This window comes from Lemur catta, chromosome 3 (assembly GCF_020740605.2).
Source record: "Lemur catta isolate mLemCat1 chromosome 3, mLemCat1.pri, whole genome shotgun sequence".
Taxonomy (NCBI): Eukaryota; Metazoa; Chordata; class Mammalia; order Primates; family Lemuridae; genus Lemur; species Lemur catta.
This window is the reverse complement of record NC_059130.1, coordinates 24,958,941-24,975,708: the sequence shown is the minus strand read 5'-3', so window position 1 is coordinate 24,975,708 and position 16,768 is coordinate 24,958,941. Positions and strand designations below refer to the sequence as shown.

The 16,768-nt window shown below is 36.6% G+C and overlaps 1 protein-coding gene across 6 annotated transcripts in view; it reads right to left on the bottom strand.

The window, feature by feature from the left end:
* The window catches only part of RPRD2 (regulation of nuclear pre-mRNA domain containing 2), a 102,401-nt gene that overhangs the window by 24,651 nt on the left and 60,982 nt on the right, over nucleotides 1–16,768 (bottom strand). For all 6 annotated transcript variants that reach the window (XM_045544923.1, XM_045544924.1, XM_045544925.1 and 3 more), the window contains exon 3: nucleotides 615–715. In XM_045544923.1, coding sequence (XP_045400879.1) covers nucleotides 615–715 — 101 coding nt within the window. The remainder of the gene's footprint in view (nucleotides 1–614; nucleotides 716–16,768) is intronic.

Here is a 16,768-nt window from a genome sequence, read left to right as displayed (position 1 = left end):
TGGAAATGAAGAATTTAACAGCTTCTTAGAAAATGCTATTTTTAAAGCAAATTTCTAGTCAAATGATGGTCATGTAGCAGATTATCATGAACTTCTATTCAATGACTTAATTACATGCATCTAATACATAGGAACTAAGAACTAATACATAAGTACTTTTTTCCTTTTAAAAAAACAGGAATACAACTTACTGTAAATCTAAATCAAGAGTCTGAAGAATACCAATAAATGCTTTCAATTAAACAGCTTAGTGAGAACTAAAACCCTGTCCAAAAATTCTCCAAAGTACAGGGCAGTATTTATTAAATATAAACAATGAATGACTTGAAACACTCAATTAAAGCAAATGCAGGCAAATAATCAAATGGCTATCATCACTTAATATGCTTGACTTTTTTAGTCAATAAAAACAAAATCCAACCCCCATCCCCAAAATCAATTCTACTTAACTTTTAATCAAACAGATCAAGATTTTCACAAGTATTTACTTTAAACAAACAGGACCAGATCTAAAACTTTATTTTTCATTATTATGAAACATGACCAGATCTATAAAATACATAATTGTAAATACTAACTCAAATTTTTCTTTTAGGAGAGAAAAAGATACTTACTCAAAGCTTCTCTCAATGCCACAATCATTTCTTCTGGGTATACATTTCTGTCTTCCCAGATTTTGAAGATTCGTTCTATAGACTTAGAGACAGATGGATCCCTGAAGAGAAAAAAATACATACACTATAAAAATATTGACATATTTCAAACTAGAAATCTGAAAAAAAAGTTGTCAACGAAATTATTTTCATGCTGTGAGCTAGGCTGACGCCACAGCACTCTAGCCCAGGCAACAGAGCGAGACTGTCTCAAAAAAAAAAAATTATTATTTTCAAAATTTCTTCTGATGTTTATTTTAAAATATTTTCTTCTACAACATCCATGACTAAGAAATATTAAACACTTATTCAAGACTTTTATCAATGACATAGATGAGACTATGGATGACATACTGTAAGTTTTGATGGATATGAATTTGAGAGGGCTAGTCAGAGTGCTAACTCACACAACTGGCATTCCAAAAGACAGGCTTAATCCAAAAAGATGAAATCTAGTAAGTAACAACTTGGTCGAAAAAACAATTACACTAGTACAGAATGAGAATACAAAGTTAAGAATGGTATGATTTTTCATTTCTTCTTTTAAAGGTTTGGACAAAAATAATCATGATTCAATCATATACTGTAACATGTTTTCTAAAAAGCTATCACACAGTACTATAAAAATACCCATTTGGAATGAAGGGAAAGGTATTAGTTTACTCTATTTGTTTGCAGATGAGCTTCTGGGTTTAGGATGGCTCTCTCACTTAAAAAAAAATGTTAAAGTAGAAGTGAATGAGAAATAATTACCAGTGTTTACTGTAAAGATTTAAATTACGTCTAACGTAGAACTATAGAATAAACAGAAAAAACAACACAGGGAAGGCATAACTGAGTAAGGGAGAGGAATCAAACTGGTTCCAGCATGCAAAATAAAAACAAAAGAATGGAGTTAAAAGGAAAGAAATTTCATTCTAATAAATTTGCCAAAAGACCAAACAGAAACTTAATCTTTTTTTTTTTTGACACGGAGTCTCACTCTGTTGCCCAGGCTAGAGTGCTGTGGCGTCAGCCTAGCTCACAGCAACCTCAAACTCCTGGGCTCAAGCGATCCTCTTGGCTCAGCCTCCTGAGTAGCTGGGACTATAGGCATGTGCCACCATGGCCGGCTAATTTTTTTTCCTATATATATTTTTAGCTGTCCAAATCATTTCTTTCTATTTTTAGTAGAGATGGGGTCTCACTCTTACTCAGGCTGGTCTCGAACTCCTGACCTCCAAGCGATCCTCTCGCCTCGGCCTCCCAGAGTGCTAGGATTACAGGCGTGAGCCACCGTGCCCGGCCCAGAAACTTAATCTTTCCTTAAGCAAATCCACCAAACCATAAGAAGACTGAAATATTGGAAAAAAAAAAAAAAAAAAAAGCTATGTCAATTTTATGGCCCCTCAAATATGAGCGTCTATGAATCCATACATCACGTGTTCACAAAGAATTATTTTTGCCAAAGAACAGCATGAAACAAAAAATTGTATTAAACCTCCAGGAAATTACAATTTTCTGGAGGTTTATTAAGCAGAATAGACAGACTCTACTCCCATTGTTTTATGCTGAGACTCTTCCTCTCACTATAAAACAATTAGTCATGCATTCATGCATTGCTTAATGACAGGATACATTCTGAGGTCGTGAGGTGATTTCACTGTTGTACAAATATCATAGAATGTATTTGCACAAACCTAGATGGTATAGGCTACTACACACCTAGTCTATATGGCACAGCCTCTTGTTCCTAGCCTATGAATAATCCTGTACAGCATGTTACTGTACTGAATACTGTAGGCAATTGTAACACAATGGTATTTGCATATCTAATATTATAGAACGCAAAAATTTATTTAAAAAGTATTAAAAAAACTTGGCTCACTTTCACCAAATGGAGATTAACAGGACAACAATTTCAGCATTACTATCTTTTTTCTGCGGAGGGGTGGAGAGGAGACAGGATCTCACTCTGTTGCCAGGGCTAGAGAGTGTAGTGGCATCCTCAAAGCCCACTGCAACCTCAAACTCCTGGGCTCCAGCCATACGTCCTGCTTCAGCCTCCTGAGTAGCTGGGACTACAGGTGTGTGCCACCACACCCAGCTAATTTTTCTATTTTCCATTTTCAAGAGCAAGATCAGGTCTTGCTCTTGCTCAGGCTGGTCTTGAACTCCTGACCTTAAGCGATCCTCCTGCCTTGGCCTCTCAAAGTGCTAGGATTACAGGCATGAGCCACCACAAGCAGCCTACTTTTTTTTTTTGTATGAATGTTAATATTATATTTGAAACTAATTTTATGTATATACACAGGCACAGCTTGGAGATACTGCCTGTTTTGGTTCCAAACCACCATAACAAAGTAAGTGACACAAATTCGTTGGTTTCCTAGTGCATACAAAAATTATGGTTATACTGTACAAGTCTTTTTTTTTTTTTTTAAAGACAGGGTCTCGCCCTGTCATCTAAGTTGGAATGCAGCTGCATAATTGTACCTCACTTTAACCTTGAACTGTGGGCTCAAGTGATCCTCCTGCCTCAGGCTCCCAAGTAGCTGGGACTATAGCCACATGCCACCATGCCCAGCTAATTTGTTTTTTTCTTTTTTTTCATAAAGACGGGGTCATGCTATGTTGCCCAAGCTAGTTTCAAACTCATGGCCTCAAGTGATCCTCCTGCCTGGGCCTCCCAGAGTGCTGACTACAGGCGTGAGCCACCTGGCTTGGCCCATACTATGGTCTATTAAATGTGCAATAGCATTATGTCAAAAAAAAAAAAAAAACCCAATGTATACACTTTACTTTAAAAGATACTTTATTGTTCAAAAATGCTAACAATCATCCAAGCCTTCAGCAGTCATAATCTTTTTGCTGGCGGAGGGTCTTACCTCAATGTTGACAGCTGCTGACCGATCAGAGCAGTGGTTGCTGAAAGCTGGCGTGGCTGTGGCAATTTTTTAAAATAAGACAACCAAGTTTGTTGTATTACTTGACTCCTCCTTTCATGAAAGATTTTGCTGTAGCATGCAATGTAGCTTGACAGCATTTTACCCACAGTAGAATTCCTTTCAAAACTGGAGTCAACTTTCTCAAACCCTGCTGGTGCTTTATCAACTAAGTTGATATAATAGTCTAAATCCTTTGTTGTCATTTCAACAATGTTCATAACATCTTCACCAGAAGTAGATTCCATCTCAAGAAAACACTTTCTTTGCTCATCCATGAGCAACAACTCCTCATCCGTTAAAGTTTTACCATGAGATTGCAGCGATTCAGTCACATCTTTAGGCTCTACTTCTAATTCTAGTTCTCTTGTTACTTTGATTACATCTGCAGTTCCTTCCTGCATTGAAATCTTGAACCTCTCGAAGTCATCCATGAGGACTGAAATCAACTTCTTCCAAACTCCTGTTAACGCTGATATTTTTAATCTCCTCTCACGAACCACAAATGTTCTTAATGGCATCTAGACTGGTGAATCTTTTCCAGAAAGTTTTTAATTTATTTTGCCAGATCCATCAGAGGAATCACTATCAATGGCAGCTATAGCCTTACAAAATGTATTTATTAGAGAATAAGAGTTGAAAGTTCAAATTACTTTTTGATCCGTAGGTTGCAGAACAAATGTGTTAGCAGGCATGAAAATAACAATCTTCTTGTATACCTCGATCACAGCTCTTGGATGACTAGGCATATTGTCAATGATCAACAGTAATATTTTGAAAGGAATCTTTTTTTCTTAAGCAGTTCTCAACAGAGGGCTTAAAACATTCAGAAAACCAAGCTGTAAACAGATATGCTGTTATACAGGATTTGTTGTTCCATTTATTGAGCATAGGTAGAGTAGATTTAGCAGAATTCTTAAGGACCCTAGGATTTTCAGGATGGTAAACGAGCACTAGCTCCAACTCAAAGTCACCAGTAACATTAACTCTGAACAAGAGAGCTAGCCTGTCCTTTGAAACTAGTCATTGACTTCTTCTCTAGCTGTGAAGGTCCTAGATTCCACCTTCTTCCAATATATATCTGTTGTTTATGGGATTATCTATGCTGCTAAGTCTGTTGTCAGTTTAATTGCAGTATTTTTGTATATGATCTTTTTTTTTTTTTTTGGCTGCTTTGGTTTTTTTTTTAATATTTTGTTTACTTTTTTAAAAATTGTGGTTAAATATATGTAACAAAGTTTCTCATTTTAGCTGTTTTTTAAATATAAAATTCAGTGGCATTAACTCTATTCATAATGTTGTACAATCATCACTACTATTTACAAAATTTTTCACTACCTCCCTCAGTCTTCATCACCTCCCAGAGGCTGATCTCTTAATACCATCACATTGGGGGTTAGGTTTCAACGTATGAATTTTGAGGGGAATAGAAATATTCAGACCACAACACTCTATACCCACTGAACAATAACTACCTACAATATTATCCTTTCTCCCAGCCCCTAATGACCTCTGATCTGCTTTCTGTCTCTGCAGATTTGCCAAATCTAGATATTTTATAGAAGTGTAATCATACAATACTTGTCCCTTTGTGTCTGGTTTATTTCAGCATAGTGTTTTCAAGGTTCAACCATTACACAGCATGTATCCAAATTTCATTCCTTTAAAAAAAAACTGTGGTAAAATATACATAAAATTTACCATCTTAACCATTTTTAATTGTACAGTTCAGTAGTTAAGTACATTCACATTGTTGTGCAACCTCTAAAACCAAACTCTCTTTATCTTGCAACACTGAAACTCTATACCCATTAACAACAACTCCCTATCCTCCCTCTTCCCCTGCAACCACCATTCTATTTTCTGCCTCTGAATCTGACTACTGAAGATACTTTATATAAGTAAGTGGAATCATCCAATACTTGTTTTTTTTTTCTTTTGAGACAGAGTCTTGCTTTGCTGCCCAGGCTAGAGTGAGTGCCGTGGCGTCAGCCCAGCTCACAGCAACCTCAAACTCCTGGGCTCAAGCAATCCTCCTGCCTCAGCCTCCCTAGTAGCTGGGATTACAGGCGCTTGCTACCATGCTGGCTAACTTTTTCTATTTTTAGTAGAGACAGGGGTCTTGCTCTTGCTCAGGCTGGTTTTGAACTCCTGACCTCAAGCAATCCTACCTTGACTACTTGTTTTTTTGTGACTGGCTTATTACACCTAGTATAATGTCATTAAGGTTCACCCATGTTGTATCATGCCAGAATTTCCTTCCTTTTTAAGGCTGAATAAACATTCCATGGTTTGTATATACCACATTTTGTTTACCCATTCATCTGTTGACAGACACTTAAATTGCTTCTTCCTTTTGGCTACTATGAATAATGCTGCTGTGAACATGGGTGTACAAATATCTGGTTGAGTCCCTGCTTTCATTTCTTGTGAGTATATACCCAGAATTAGAATTGCTGGTCATATGATAATTCTATGTTCAACTTTTTCAGGAACCACCAAACTGTTTTCCACGGCAACTGCACCATTTTACATTCCCACTATAAATGCAGAAGGGTTCCAATTTCTGTCCATCCTCTCCAATGCTTGTCATATTCTGAGCTTTTGTTTTGAATTGCAATTACCCTAGTAGGTGTAAACTTTGGCTACGCCACCATGCCTGGCTAATTTTATATATATTTTTAGCTGTCCAGCTAATTTCTTTGTATTTTTTTAGTAGAGACAGGGTCTCACACTTGCTCAGGTTGGTCTCGAACTCCTGAGCTCAAACAATCCACCTGCCTCAGCCTCCCAGAGTGCTAGGATTACAGGCATGAGCCACCATACCCGGCCTTGGCTGCTTTTAAAACTACCTGTTTCATAATTTCATTACAATGACTAGGTGTGAATTTCTTGTTTATGTTGTTTGGTAAATGTTGTTACTTCCTATTTCTTAGATTCCTATCTTTCATCACTTTTAGAGTGTTTTCAGCCAGTGTCTCTTCTAAAGAATTCAAAGGTTCCTTCCTCTTGGGGCTCTAATCTTCATTTTTCTACCTCCTTATTGCATTCTAATGTCTTCAGAACTATATTCTTGCTTATTCTTTTTCCTTTCAAGAATTCCTATAGGTTTTTTTCCAGTCTGTCAAAATATCATATCTATTGTTCATTTTGTTATTCCATTTAATCTTCTTTAACATTTCAGACATAGTTGTGTTATATAGTCTGTCTTCTAAATCCAATCTCAAATTCATTGTAGGAGGATCTAAATCTGTAGATTCTTACTCGTGATGGTTTGCTTCCCTGTGTTTAGAGATCTTTGATTGTGAGCACATGCTTGACCTTAACCTATAAGATTCCTTGTGGCCTAAGTAGGAAATGTGTTCCTTCAGAGAAAATCTATCCTGAAAGCCACTGGGAACTAATTATTCAAGATCACATTCAACACTCTTCAGAATCTCAGTCAAACTGTCCGGATCACATGGTACTATTGATATGGGCATGCTAGTTAGTGTCAGCTCTGCCACTCAAATTATGTCCACTGCTCACTGTTCAGCTTTTGTTAAGAATGCATTTATTTTATAACAAAAGGGCCCTTTGGAATAGACGGATGCCATTCTGCCAAAAATTAAGTCATAATTATCTGTAAACATTTGTGTTTTTTCAACTAGGCTACAGAGCTTCTTCAAGGCAGAGATTGTAACTTATTTATTGTTGTTTCTTTGCTGTTAAAAGGTACTCACTAAATAGTAGCTAAATAACAGTTGGATTATATCATCTTCAAACCAAATTATTCATTATGAAATCCCAGTAGCTATTCGACAAAGCTCTCAATTAAAATATGTTGGTCAAACAGCAACTGGTACCTCTTTTCCTATGCAACAACAAAGGCTTGGAATTTCTAAACTTTGGGTTATGCTATCAACTAGTTTAAAAACATCAAGGAAAAGGTCTTTGGCCTGGTTTATACATCTTCATAGCAGCTTCTCTCTGTTGATCATCAGTTACTTGAATTACCTATCCATCCATATGGACAAAATTTACAGAAAAGTTCATCATAGTATTATGGGAGAAAAAAAGCATGAGTGACAGGATGGACAGTAACTAATAACTCAATGCTGAAGCTGCAGCCTCAAGTGTCTTGAGGACAGTAATGCCACTATAATTTGGATAGCTTCAAATCTAATTATTAATAACATTCCTTAAATTCTCTATCTACTACCTTAGATTTGCTAAACTCACTAATATTGCTTAAATATGCATTCTGATGGCATTCATAGCAAACAATGAAAACCTCACTTTGTCTCATAGGGAAACTTGTGACTTTAAGAATTTAGAAGTGAATTATTAGTTTAGCTCAAATCTGCTAAGAAAATGTATAAATAAGACCAAGGAGGCCAGGCTAGGTGGCTTAGACCTGTAATACTAGCACTCTGGGAGGCTGAGGTGGGAGAATTGCTTGAGGCTAGGAATTTGAGACCATCCTGAGGAAGACCTCATCTCTACAAAAAATAGAAAAATTGGCTGGGTGTGGTGGCGCATGCCTATAGTCCCAGCTACTAGGGAGGCTGAAGCAGGAGGAACGCTTGAGTCCCGGAGTCTGAGGTTGCAGTGAGCTATGATTATAACACTGCACTCTGGCCATGGTGACAGAGCAAGACTTTGTCTCAAAAAAAAAAAAAAGAGAGAGAGAGACTCATTTGGATTAAACATGATTTTCAAATTACAATATTGACTTGAAGTTGGTTCCTTTATGACATTTGAATTAGTGGCCTAGAAGAACAACTGTATAATAAACCACAGAACAGTACAGTTGTCCCAATTAGGTGACAAACTCCCTAGAGCTCTGCTCACTCTTTTCCTTCCACCTTCCTTAAAGATTTGGTATCCTCAAGAAATTCTTCCTGCCTGATTTCTATTTCCCAATCTGGATTAAAGAATTCTTCCTCTTTGCTACCATTATGCCTTGCCTCCTCTTCTGTCATGGTACCTAACACATGACATGCATTGTACCTAATACATGCATTGTAATTGGTCCAAAAGATTTTTGTCACCACTTTCTATCTGACATACTTTGAGCTTCTGCTCCCAGCACAATGCCTGGACTGGCACTTGATAGGTGATTAATCATGTTTGTAAAATGGATGATGGATGGATGGAAATACCATGAAATGCTATAAACTTCAACTATAAACTTCAAACTCCTGGGCTCAAGCGATCCTCCTGCCTCAGCCTCCCAGAGTGCCAAATGAGTCTTTTTTAGGTTGTACTTCAATCTCTGTGGTGGTTACATTTTGAAATTTGCTAGCTCCCCAAAAGACTTCAGTGGGCCCCTTCAAGACCACATCTCTTCCATCTATCTGAGATGGTAAACTTTTGAGATAATTGCTTTTTTACTAGTCTTTATAGTATTAAAACCTAGGCATACATAAATAATAGTTTGTTTTTGCCTAATTTGAACTTCATATAAATGAAATCATACTGTATATACATAAATATTCCCTTTTACATTCAATCAATACTTTGTAAGATTGATCTATGTATAAATCTTATACATATATACATGTGTATATATACATATATATTGCATATAACTGAAATTCATTGTTAGCTGGTATTGTAACATGCCATAATTTATCCACTTTATTGAAGAAAAACATCGGAGTTGTTTCCTAATTTTTTTTAGGATGAACAATGTTGCTATAAAAATTCTCTTTCATTAGTCTTGCTGCACATATGCAAAAGTTTCTCAGGGGAAGAAAAGGCTAGGGTCAGAATCACTAGAAAACAGGGTATACATAACAAACTGTTTTTAAAAGGGCTGTACCAATCAACCTTCAAGCCAATAGTATGAGAGCTCCCATCAAGCCACGATCTTGCTAATCTTGCTGAAGATAGACTTTAAAATTTCTGCCCTATCTGGTAGGTATTCATGCCAGTTACTGATTTTTTGTCTCACAGCTCCAAACCTACCTACCATTCTTTGCCTCATTTTGTGATACTGGAGCAAGACTCTGAAAACTAATTCCTTTTGGCTCAATGCTAGACTCTGCCATTAGAGGGCCCTGGAGCAACACTGAAACGCTGGTATGGATTCTTCTTTTGGTGGTCAGTTCTCAAGAACTGCACCTACAAGGGTGCATAGCAGTGGAGGCCTGCTTGTGCAGTTCAGGGACAGATGTTCCCCAGCCTGTTTCTTTGCCACTACAGTGGGAGGTAGCATGTTCCTATAGCAATCCACTGTTTCCTCAGATCTGGATCTCAGCTAGGAGAAATAAGGCTCCTTATTCACTTTTCCCTCAGGTCCAGAGTTAGTAACTGCTTTCTGCACATACCATCCTATCACACCTTAGAGTTCTCTCTTTTATTCCTTCTAGTAGTTAGCTACTTATATCTATTTAGCAGTTCTTCATTTTAAATTATCCCTGTTGAAATTATTGGTGCATGGGTTTTCTCTTCTGATTGGTACCTGACTTACATAGTATGGAATGATATAGCTCAGCAGTTCTAGGGCTATAGGACATGTGATATCACAACAGACTGGATGCAAAAGTAGATAAAGAGAGTTTAACTACCTGTTATTAAGCTACATGTTAAAGAGATCTGCAAGAATGTAAAATAATACCCATTATTTCTCACTAAGCATTTTATGTTTATTTTTCATTAAAATGTTGTTTATATCTATTTTGAAAGTGATTAATAAACAATTTCTCAGTTTATTCATATGATACTTCTCATATCAGTCTGAGGTAAAGTATTCTAATTTTCTGTCATTTTCTTATTATTAATAGATTATAGTTCTTTATATAATCTGGTTATAAACTTTCTTGACTGCATTGTAAATATTTTCTCCCACTTTGTGGCTTGTCTTCTCATTCTCTTTATGAAGTCTTTTGATAAATGGAAGGTCTTGATTTTAATGTAGCTGAGATTATCAATTTTATGAGATAAGGTCATGAGATATTCTCCTATACTGTTTTCAAAAGATATACTGTTCTTCCATTCTACTAAGTGAAGTATCCCAACAATGGAAAAATAAGCACCACATGTACTCACCATCAAATTGGTTTCAACTGACCAACACCCTAGTGCACATATAGGAATAACATTCATCTGGCATTGGGCAGATGGGAGGGGGGAGGAAGGGATGGGTGTATACATACATAATGAGTGCGATGAACACTGTCTGGGGCATGAACACGCTTGAAGCTCTGACTTGGAGGAGAGGGAGGCAAAGGCAATATACATAACCTAAACATTTGTACCCCCATAATACGCTGAAATAAAAAAAAAAACTGGAAAAAAAAAGATATACAGTTCTTTCACATTTAGGTATTTAATTAACATGGAATTAATTTTATGTACAGTGTGAGTGGGATCTAGTTTCATGTTTTCTACATAAAGAGCCAATTATACAGCATTATTTATGAAAAAAATTTTTTATAATACCTGCAGTATCATAAATAGATCAATTATACAAATATACACTAGTCTGTTTGTAGATTTTCTGCTCTGTTACAGTTGTTTATTTGGCTATCCATGTGCCAATAATATGCTGCTTTATTTATCTTAGTTTTATAATAAATCTTGGCATCTGGTAGAGCAAGTCCTCCCACCTTGTTCTTCAAGAGTTTCTTGTCTTTCTTTTATTTTGGGGAGGAGTGTGTTCCTGGCAAGTCCACAGAAAATTCGATCAATTTGTAAAATATACAAAAAATCTAATGAGATCTTTATTAAGATTGCACTAGATTTATAAATCAATTTGGGAAGAACTGACATTGTTAAATATTGTCTTTCCTATCCACAAATATTTACTTAGGTTTTTTTCTTTTTTTACAATGTTTCTTAATTACATTTAAAAATTTTCTCCGTAGACCAGCTGAGGTCAAACTCTGCTCTTGTTTCAGATCTCATACTATAAACACATATCCTTTTCACAGTCTACTTAGTGTCATGTTTCTTTGCATTTTTGTACATTTTGTTGATTTCACTGTTTAAATCCCCCAAAATAGTCCTAAAGTGCTTTCTAGTGTTCCTATGCAAGAAGGCTGTATATATGAAGATGTGAGTTAGATAAACTTTGTTCAGGAATGTTATAGTGCTGTTGGCTGTGAGTGCAATGTTAATGAGTCAACGATATATATTAAATAAGTTGTCTTTAAATAGAAACACTAATGAAAATACAGGAATCCTGCTGAGTGCAGCAGCCCACACCTGTAATCCTAGCACTTTGGAAGGCTGAGGCAGGAGGAGAGCTTGAGGCCAGGAGTTCCATCTCTATAAAAAATTAGCTGGGTGTGGTGGTACACACCTGTAGTCTCAGCTACTTGGGAGGGTGAGGCAGAAGGATCACTCCAGCCCAGGAGTTTGAGGTTGCAGTGAGCTATGATTATGCCATTGTAATTTAGCCCAGAGAACAGATCAAGACCTTGTCTCAGAAAACAAATAAAGAAATTACAAAATTAAAAACAAAAATCTCTGTAAGGCTCACCTCCCCCCCCCCCAAAAGAGTAACTTTTTCCTTCAATATTTAGTGAATTTTCTGGTGAAGGATTAGGTCAGGGATGTTCTTAGGGGAAGATTTTTGGTTCCTAACTGATTTTATTTAATGGTTAAAGAATTATAAGGTCCTTAATTTTTTGGAGCCATTTTAGTTACTTGTATATATATATATTTTTTTTTTGAGACAGAGTGTCGCTTTGTTGCCCTGGCTAGAGTGAGTGCCGTGGTGTCGGCCCAGCTCACAGCAACCTCAAACTCCTGGGCTCAAGCAATCCTACTGCCTCAGCCTCCTGAGTAGCTGGGACTACAGGCATGTGCCACCATGCCCGGCTAATTTTTTCTATATATATTTTTAGTTGTCCATATAATTTCTTTCTATTTTTAGTAGAGATGGGGTTTCGAACTCCTGACCTCGAGCGATCCACCCGCCTCGGCCTCCCAGAGTGCTAGGATTACAGGCGTGAGCCACCTCGCCCAGCCTTAGTTACTTGTATTTTTAATTTTCAAATTCATTCTTTATAAAACTGTTCATATTATCCCTTTCTTATGGTCTGTAATATCTATAGTAATTTCCACCTTTTATATTCCTAATACTTTTGTTCATGCTTTTTCTCTTTTGTCTACCACTTAAAGTTTATCATTTTTTTTTTTTTAAAGAGATGGGGTCTTGCTTTGTCACCTGGGCTGGAGTGCAGTGGTATGATCAAAGCTCACTGTAGGCTGGGTGCGGTGGCTCATGCCTGTAATCCTAGCACTCTGGGAGGCCGAGGTGGGCAGATGGTTAGAGCTCAGGAGTTCAAGACCAGCCTGAGCAAGAGCGAGACCCCGTCTCTACTAAAAAATAAAAGAAATGACCTGGGCAGCTAAAAATATACAGAAAAAATTAGCTGGGCATGGTGGTGCATGCCTGTAGTCCCAGCTACTTGGGAGGCTGAGGCAGTAGGATCGCTTGAGCCCAGGAGTTTGAGGTTGCTGTGAGCTAGGCTGACACCAGAGCGGGATGCTGCCTCAAAAAAAAAAAAAAAAAAAAAAGCTCACTGTAGTCTCAAACTTCTGGGTTCAAGAGATCCTTCTGCCTCAGTCTCCTAAGTAGCTGAGTCTACAAGTGCATGCCACAAGGCAAAGCTTAAAGTTTCTCAATTTTATTTTCTCAAAAAACTAGTGTTTCCTTTGTTGAACCCTTCTATTGTATGTTTGTTTAGTCTTGTGTCTGTTTTTTTCCATTATGATAAAATATATACAAAATTTAGTATCTTAACCATTTTTAAGTATATGGTTTCAGTGGCATTAAGTATAATGAAACTGTTACCAACCATCACCACCATCCATATCTCCAGAAGTCTTTTCATCTTGTAAAACTAAAACTCTATGCACATTAAACTATAACTCCCCATCCCCTGACCCCTACCTGACCCCTACCCTAGCCCCTGGCCAACACCATTCTATTTCCTGTCTCTATGAATTAGACTACTCAAGGTACCTCACCATGTATTTCATTAGTTTCTGCTCTTATTTTATTATATCCCTCCTTTCTTCGGTTTATTTTGCTCTTCTTTTCAAATTTCTTGAAATGGATACTTAGCTCATTTTTAGAGCATTTTTATGTTCCTTTATAAATGCTTTACGTTAGCCTACTTAATCTTCACAACATCCCTAAGAGACAAGCTGTACTATTATTCTCACTTTACCACTCTACCAAGTAGTAGATCTGGGATTTAAACCCAGGCAACCTGATTACAAAGCTTGCATTATTAACCTCTAACCTCTGCTGCTTCCCAAGAAAGAAGAGATACACCAGGAAGAAAAACTCACAAACACTTATATTAAAAGATATATAACATGAGTGTCTGGCAAAAACAATGGCTTGTTACTGGAACATGGGAGAACAGGTGGCAAGGATGGGAGGGAAGATTGAGATTTGACTATAGAGGGCTTTAATTGTCTCCCTAAGTCAAAATAAGTCAATGAAGGCTACTGAGTAACATCCTCGTCTCATTCTTTTGTATTTCATTCTCATCTCATTCTTTCATATTTTTAAATGTTCAATTTCCCATCTTCAAGTAGTTTCATATCACTTATTTTACCATCAGTCTCCTTATCTGTAAAATAAGGACAATACTCTTTGCCTCTAATTATATCATGTAGTTGGTTTGAGAATCCAAGATAATAAAGATGGAAAGAAAGCAATATAAAAATATACTTTAAGTGATCAGAGCAGTACTTTGATAATATTAATTTGTTAATAATAATAGTAGTAGGCATAATCCTCTTCCTCTGAGCTAACATTTATTAAGTGTTTATTATATATGCCAGTCACTGTTCTGAGCCCTTTATATATATCGTCATTAAATATGAAATGTCCAATTTCAAATCAAAAGTGTAGTTTATCATATCTCAAAGAAGCAATACAATTAATCAAAGTATGCACCCAGACTATCGATAAAGTTTTGCCATCCTAATGGTAGCTTGTTTATGCCAGCATCGAAGAAGCCTGGAGAGCAAGTGGTGATGGAATCACGAAGGGCTTATTAAGAATTAAATATTTTTCCTTGCAAGTAGCAGTCCAAAGCCTGGAAAAAGTGGTAGTCAGTTGGTCCAATGTCTGGTAAGTAAGGTGGATGACAGAGAGTTTCCAAGTCCAGCCTCTTTATTTTGAGCAATATTGTTTGTGGGACATGAGGTCAAACATTGTCTTGCTAGAGGATTGGCCTGTCTGTATTGACCAATCTCGGCTGCTTGATCACAAGCATCCTCATCATTTCATCCAACTGGTTGCAGTAAACATCTGCTGTAATCAACTGACCAAGACTCATGAAGCTGTAGTGGATAATACCAGTGCTGGACCACCAAACAGACACCAATAGCTTCTTTTGATGAATATTCGGTTTTGGACTATTTCCACACTTCATCTCCATCTAACCATTGTGCCAAATGCTTGCAATTGTCAAAAAGAATCCATTTTTCACCACAAATAACAATACAGTATAGAAATGGCTCACTTTTATGTTGTGACAGCAAAGAAAGGCAAGCTTCCAGATGATTTCTCTTCTTTTCTGATGATCATTTAATTATGTGGTACCCATCTGTCCAGCTTCATTACCTTGCCCATTTGTTTCAAACGGTCCAATATTGTTGGAATAGTAATGTCAAACCTTGCTGCTAATTTACATATAGGTTGAGATGGATTTGCTTCCACTACAGCTTTCAGCTCATTATTATTCCCCCTGGTCTCAGGTCACCCACGTGGCTCATTTTCAAGATTAAAATCACCATCTATGTACTGTGTGTTCATTAGCCACATCCTTCCCAAACACTTCATTGATATTTCAAGCTGTCTGCGCAGCATTAGTTCCACGACAGAACTCACATTCAAAAATAACACTAATTTTTGACTTATCCACGGTTTCACAAAATGGCTCTAAAAACATTTTGAAAGATAATCACAAGGCAAACCATGCATATGAAAGAATGACGATGTACCTTCACAATAAAAAATAAAACAAGAAGTGTGAAAGTGATTATCAACTATCAAACCAAGTACTTAAGGAATTTGGACATTTCATACTAAATAACCTATTATTAACTCATTTGATTCCCATACTCTATGGAATGAATACCACTATTGGTTCCATTGTATAGATAATGAAACTGAGGCTAACTTAATTTGTCTAAAGTTATAGAGATGGTACGTGGCAGAGCGAGAATTCAAACCCATGCACACTGGTTCCAGAGCCTATGGTCTTAAAAACTGTTATATTTCTGGACATTCATGTGTATGTAGTCTGAAGTGAATGAAAATGATAACAGAAACTAAGAAACTAGTTAGGAGGCTATTATAGTAATATAAATATATCAAGTAGAGGGATAATAACAGGAAATTAAAAGGCAGAGAAAAAAGGAGCAAGAAACATTAGCAGAAGAATCAGCCCTTGGAAAGTGACTAAAAAATAAAGAAAGGAAAATTAAAGATTACTAAGGGGCCAGCATAAGATGAAAAATTGTAAGTTAGATTTAGGAGGGATATTTGGCCAAACAGAAATAACAGAGGACTACAAATCAGAAAAATCTGGGTTCTAGTGCAAGCTCTTTTACTAAATTGTGATTTTACTTTGGGCAATTTCGTAACTGTTCTGGAATTCAGTTTTCTTATTTTGTAAAAACGAATAATAAAATGCAATCTGCTTATCTGCAAAGTTAGTTACCAGTTACGTAGAAATTTTCAATGAATACCGTAACATATTTCCACATAAACTGTAAAAGTAGGAGTTCATACAAATGTAAGGTATGTTATTGTTTTAGGTATTCTGAGCTGAATATCATCATACAACACTGAAGCAGTAATTCCCAGAAAGTAGTAAAATACATGGTCAAAAATCTAGATATAGTAAAAGAAGTCATTAGTACAGTGATAACAGTTAAATCCTTAAGTCCATCTCTTGGAGAAAAATTATAAAGAAAGAAGAGGGTCTGGCAGTTTAGTCAGAAAATGAGAGAACAACTACTGTAAAAATCCAAACCTCCAAATTCTTTCAAGACTTTTTTCACTAGACAAGTATCCCAGAGGTCATGCAAAAACCCTTCTTATGGTATACTGATTTCACAGTAAAGACTCAGTATCCCTTATCCAGAATGCTTGGGACCCAGAAGTATTTTGGACTTCAATTTTTTTCAGATTTTGGAATATTTGCATTATCCTTACTGGTTGAGCAT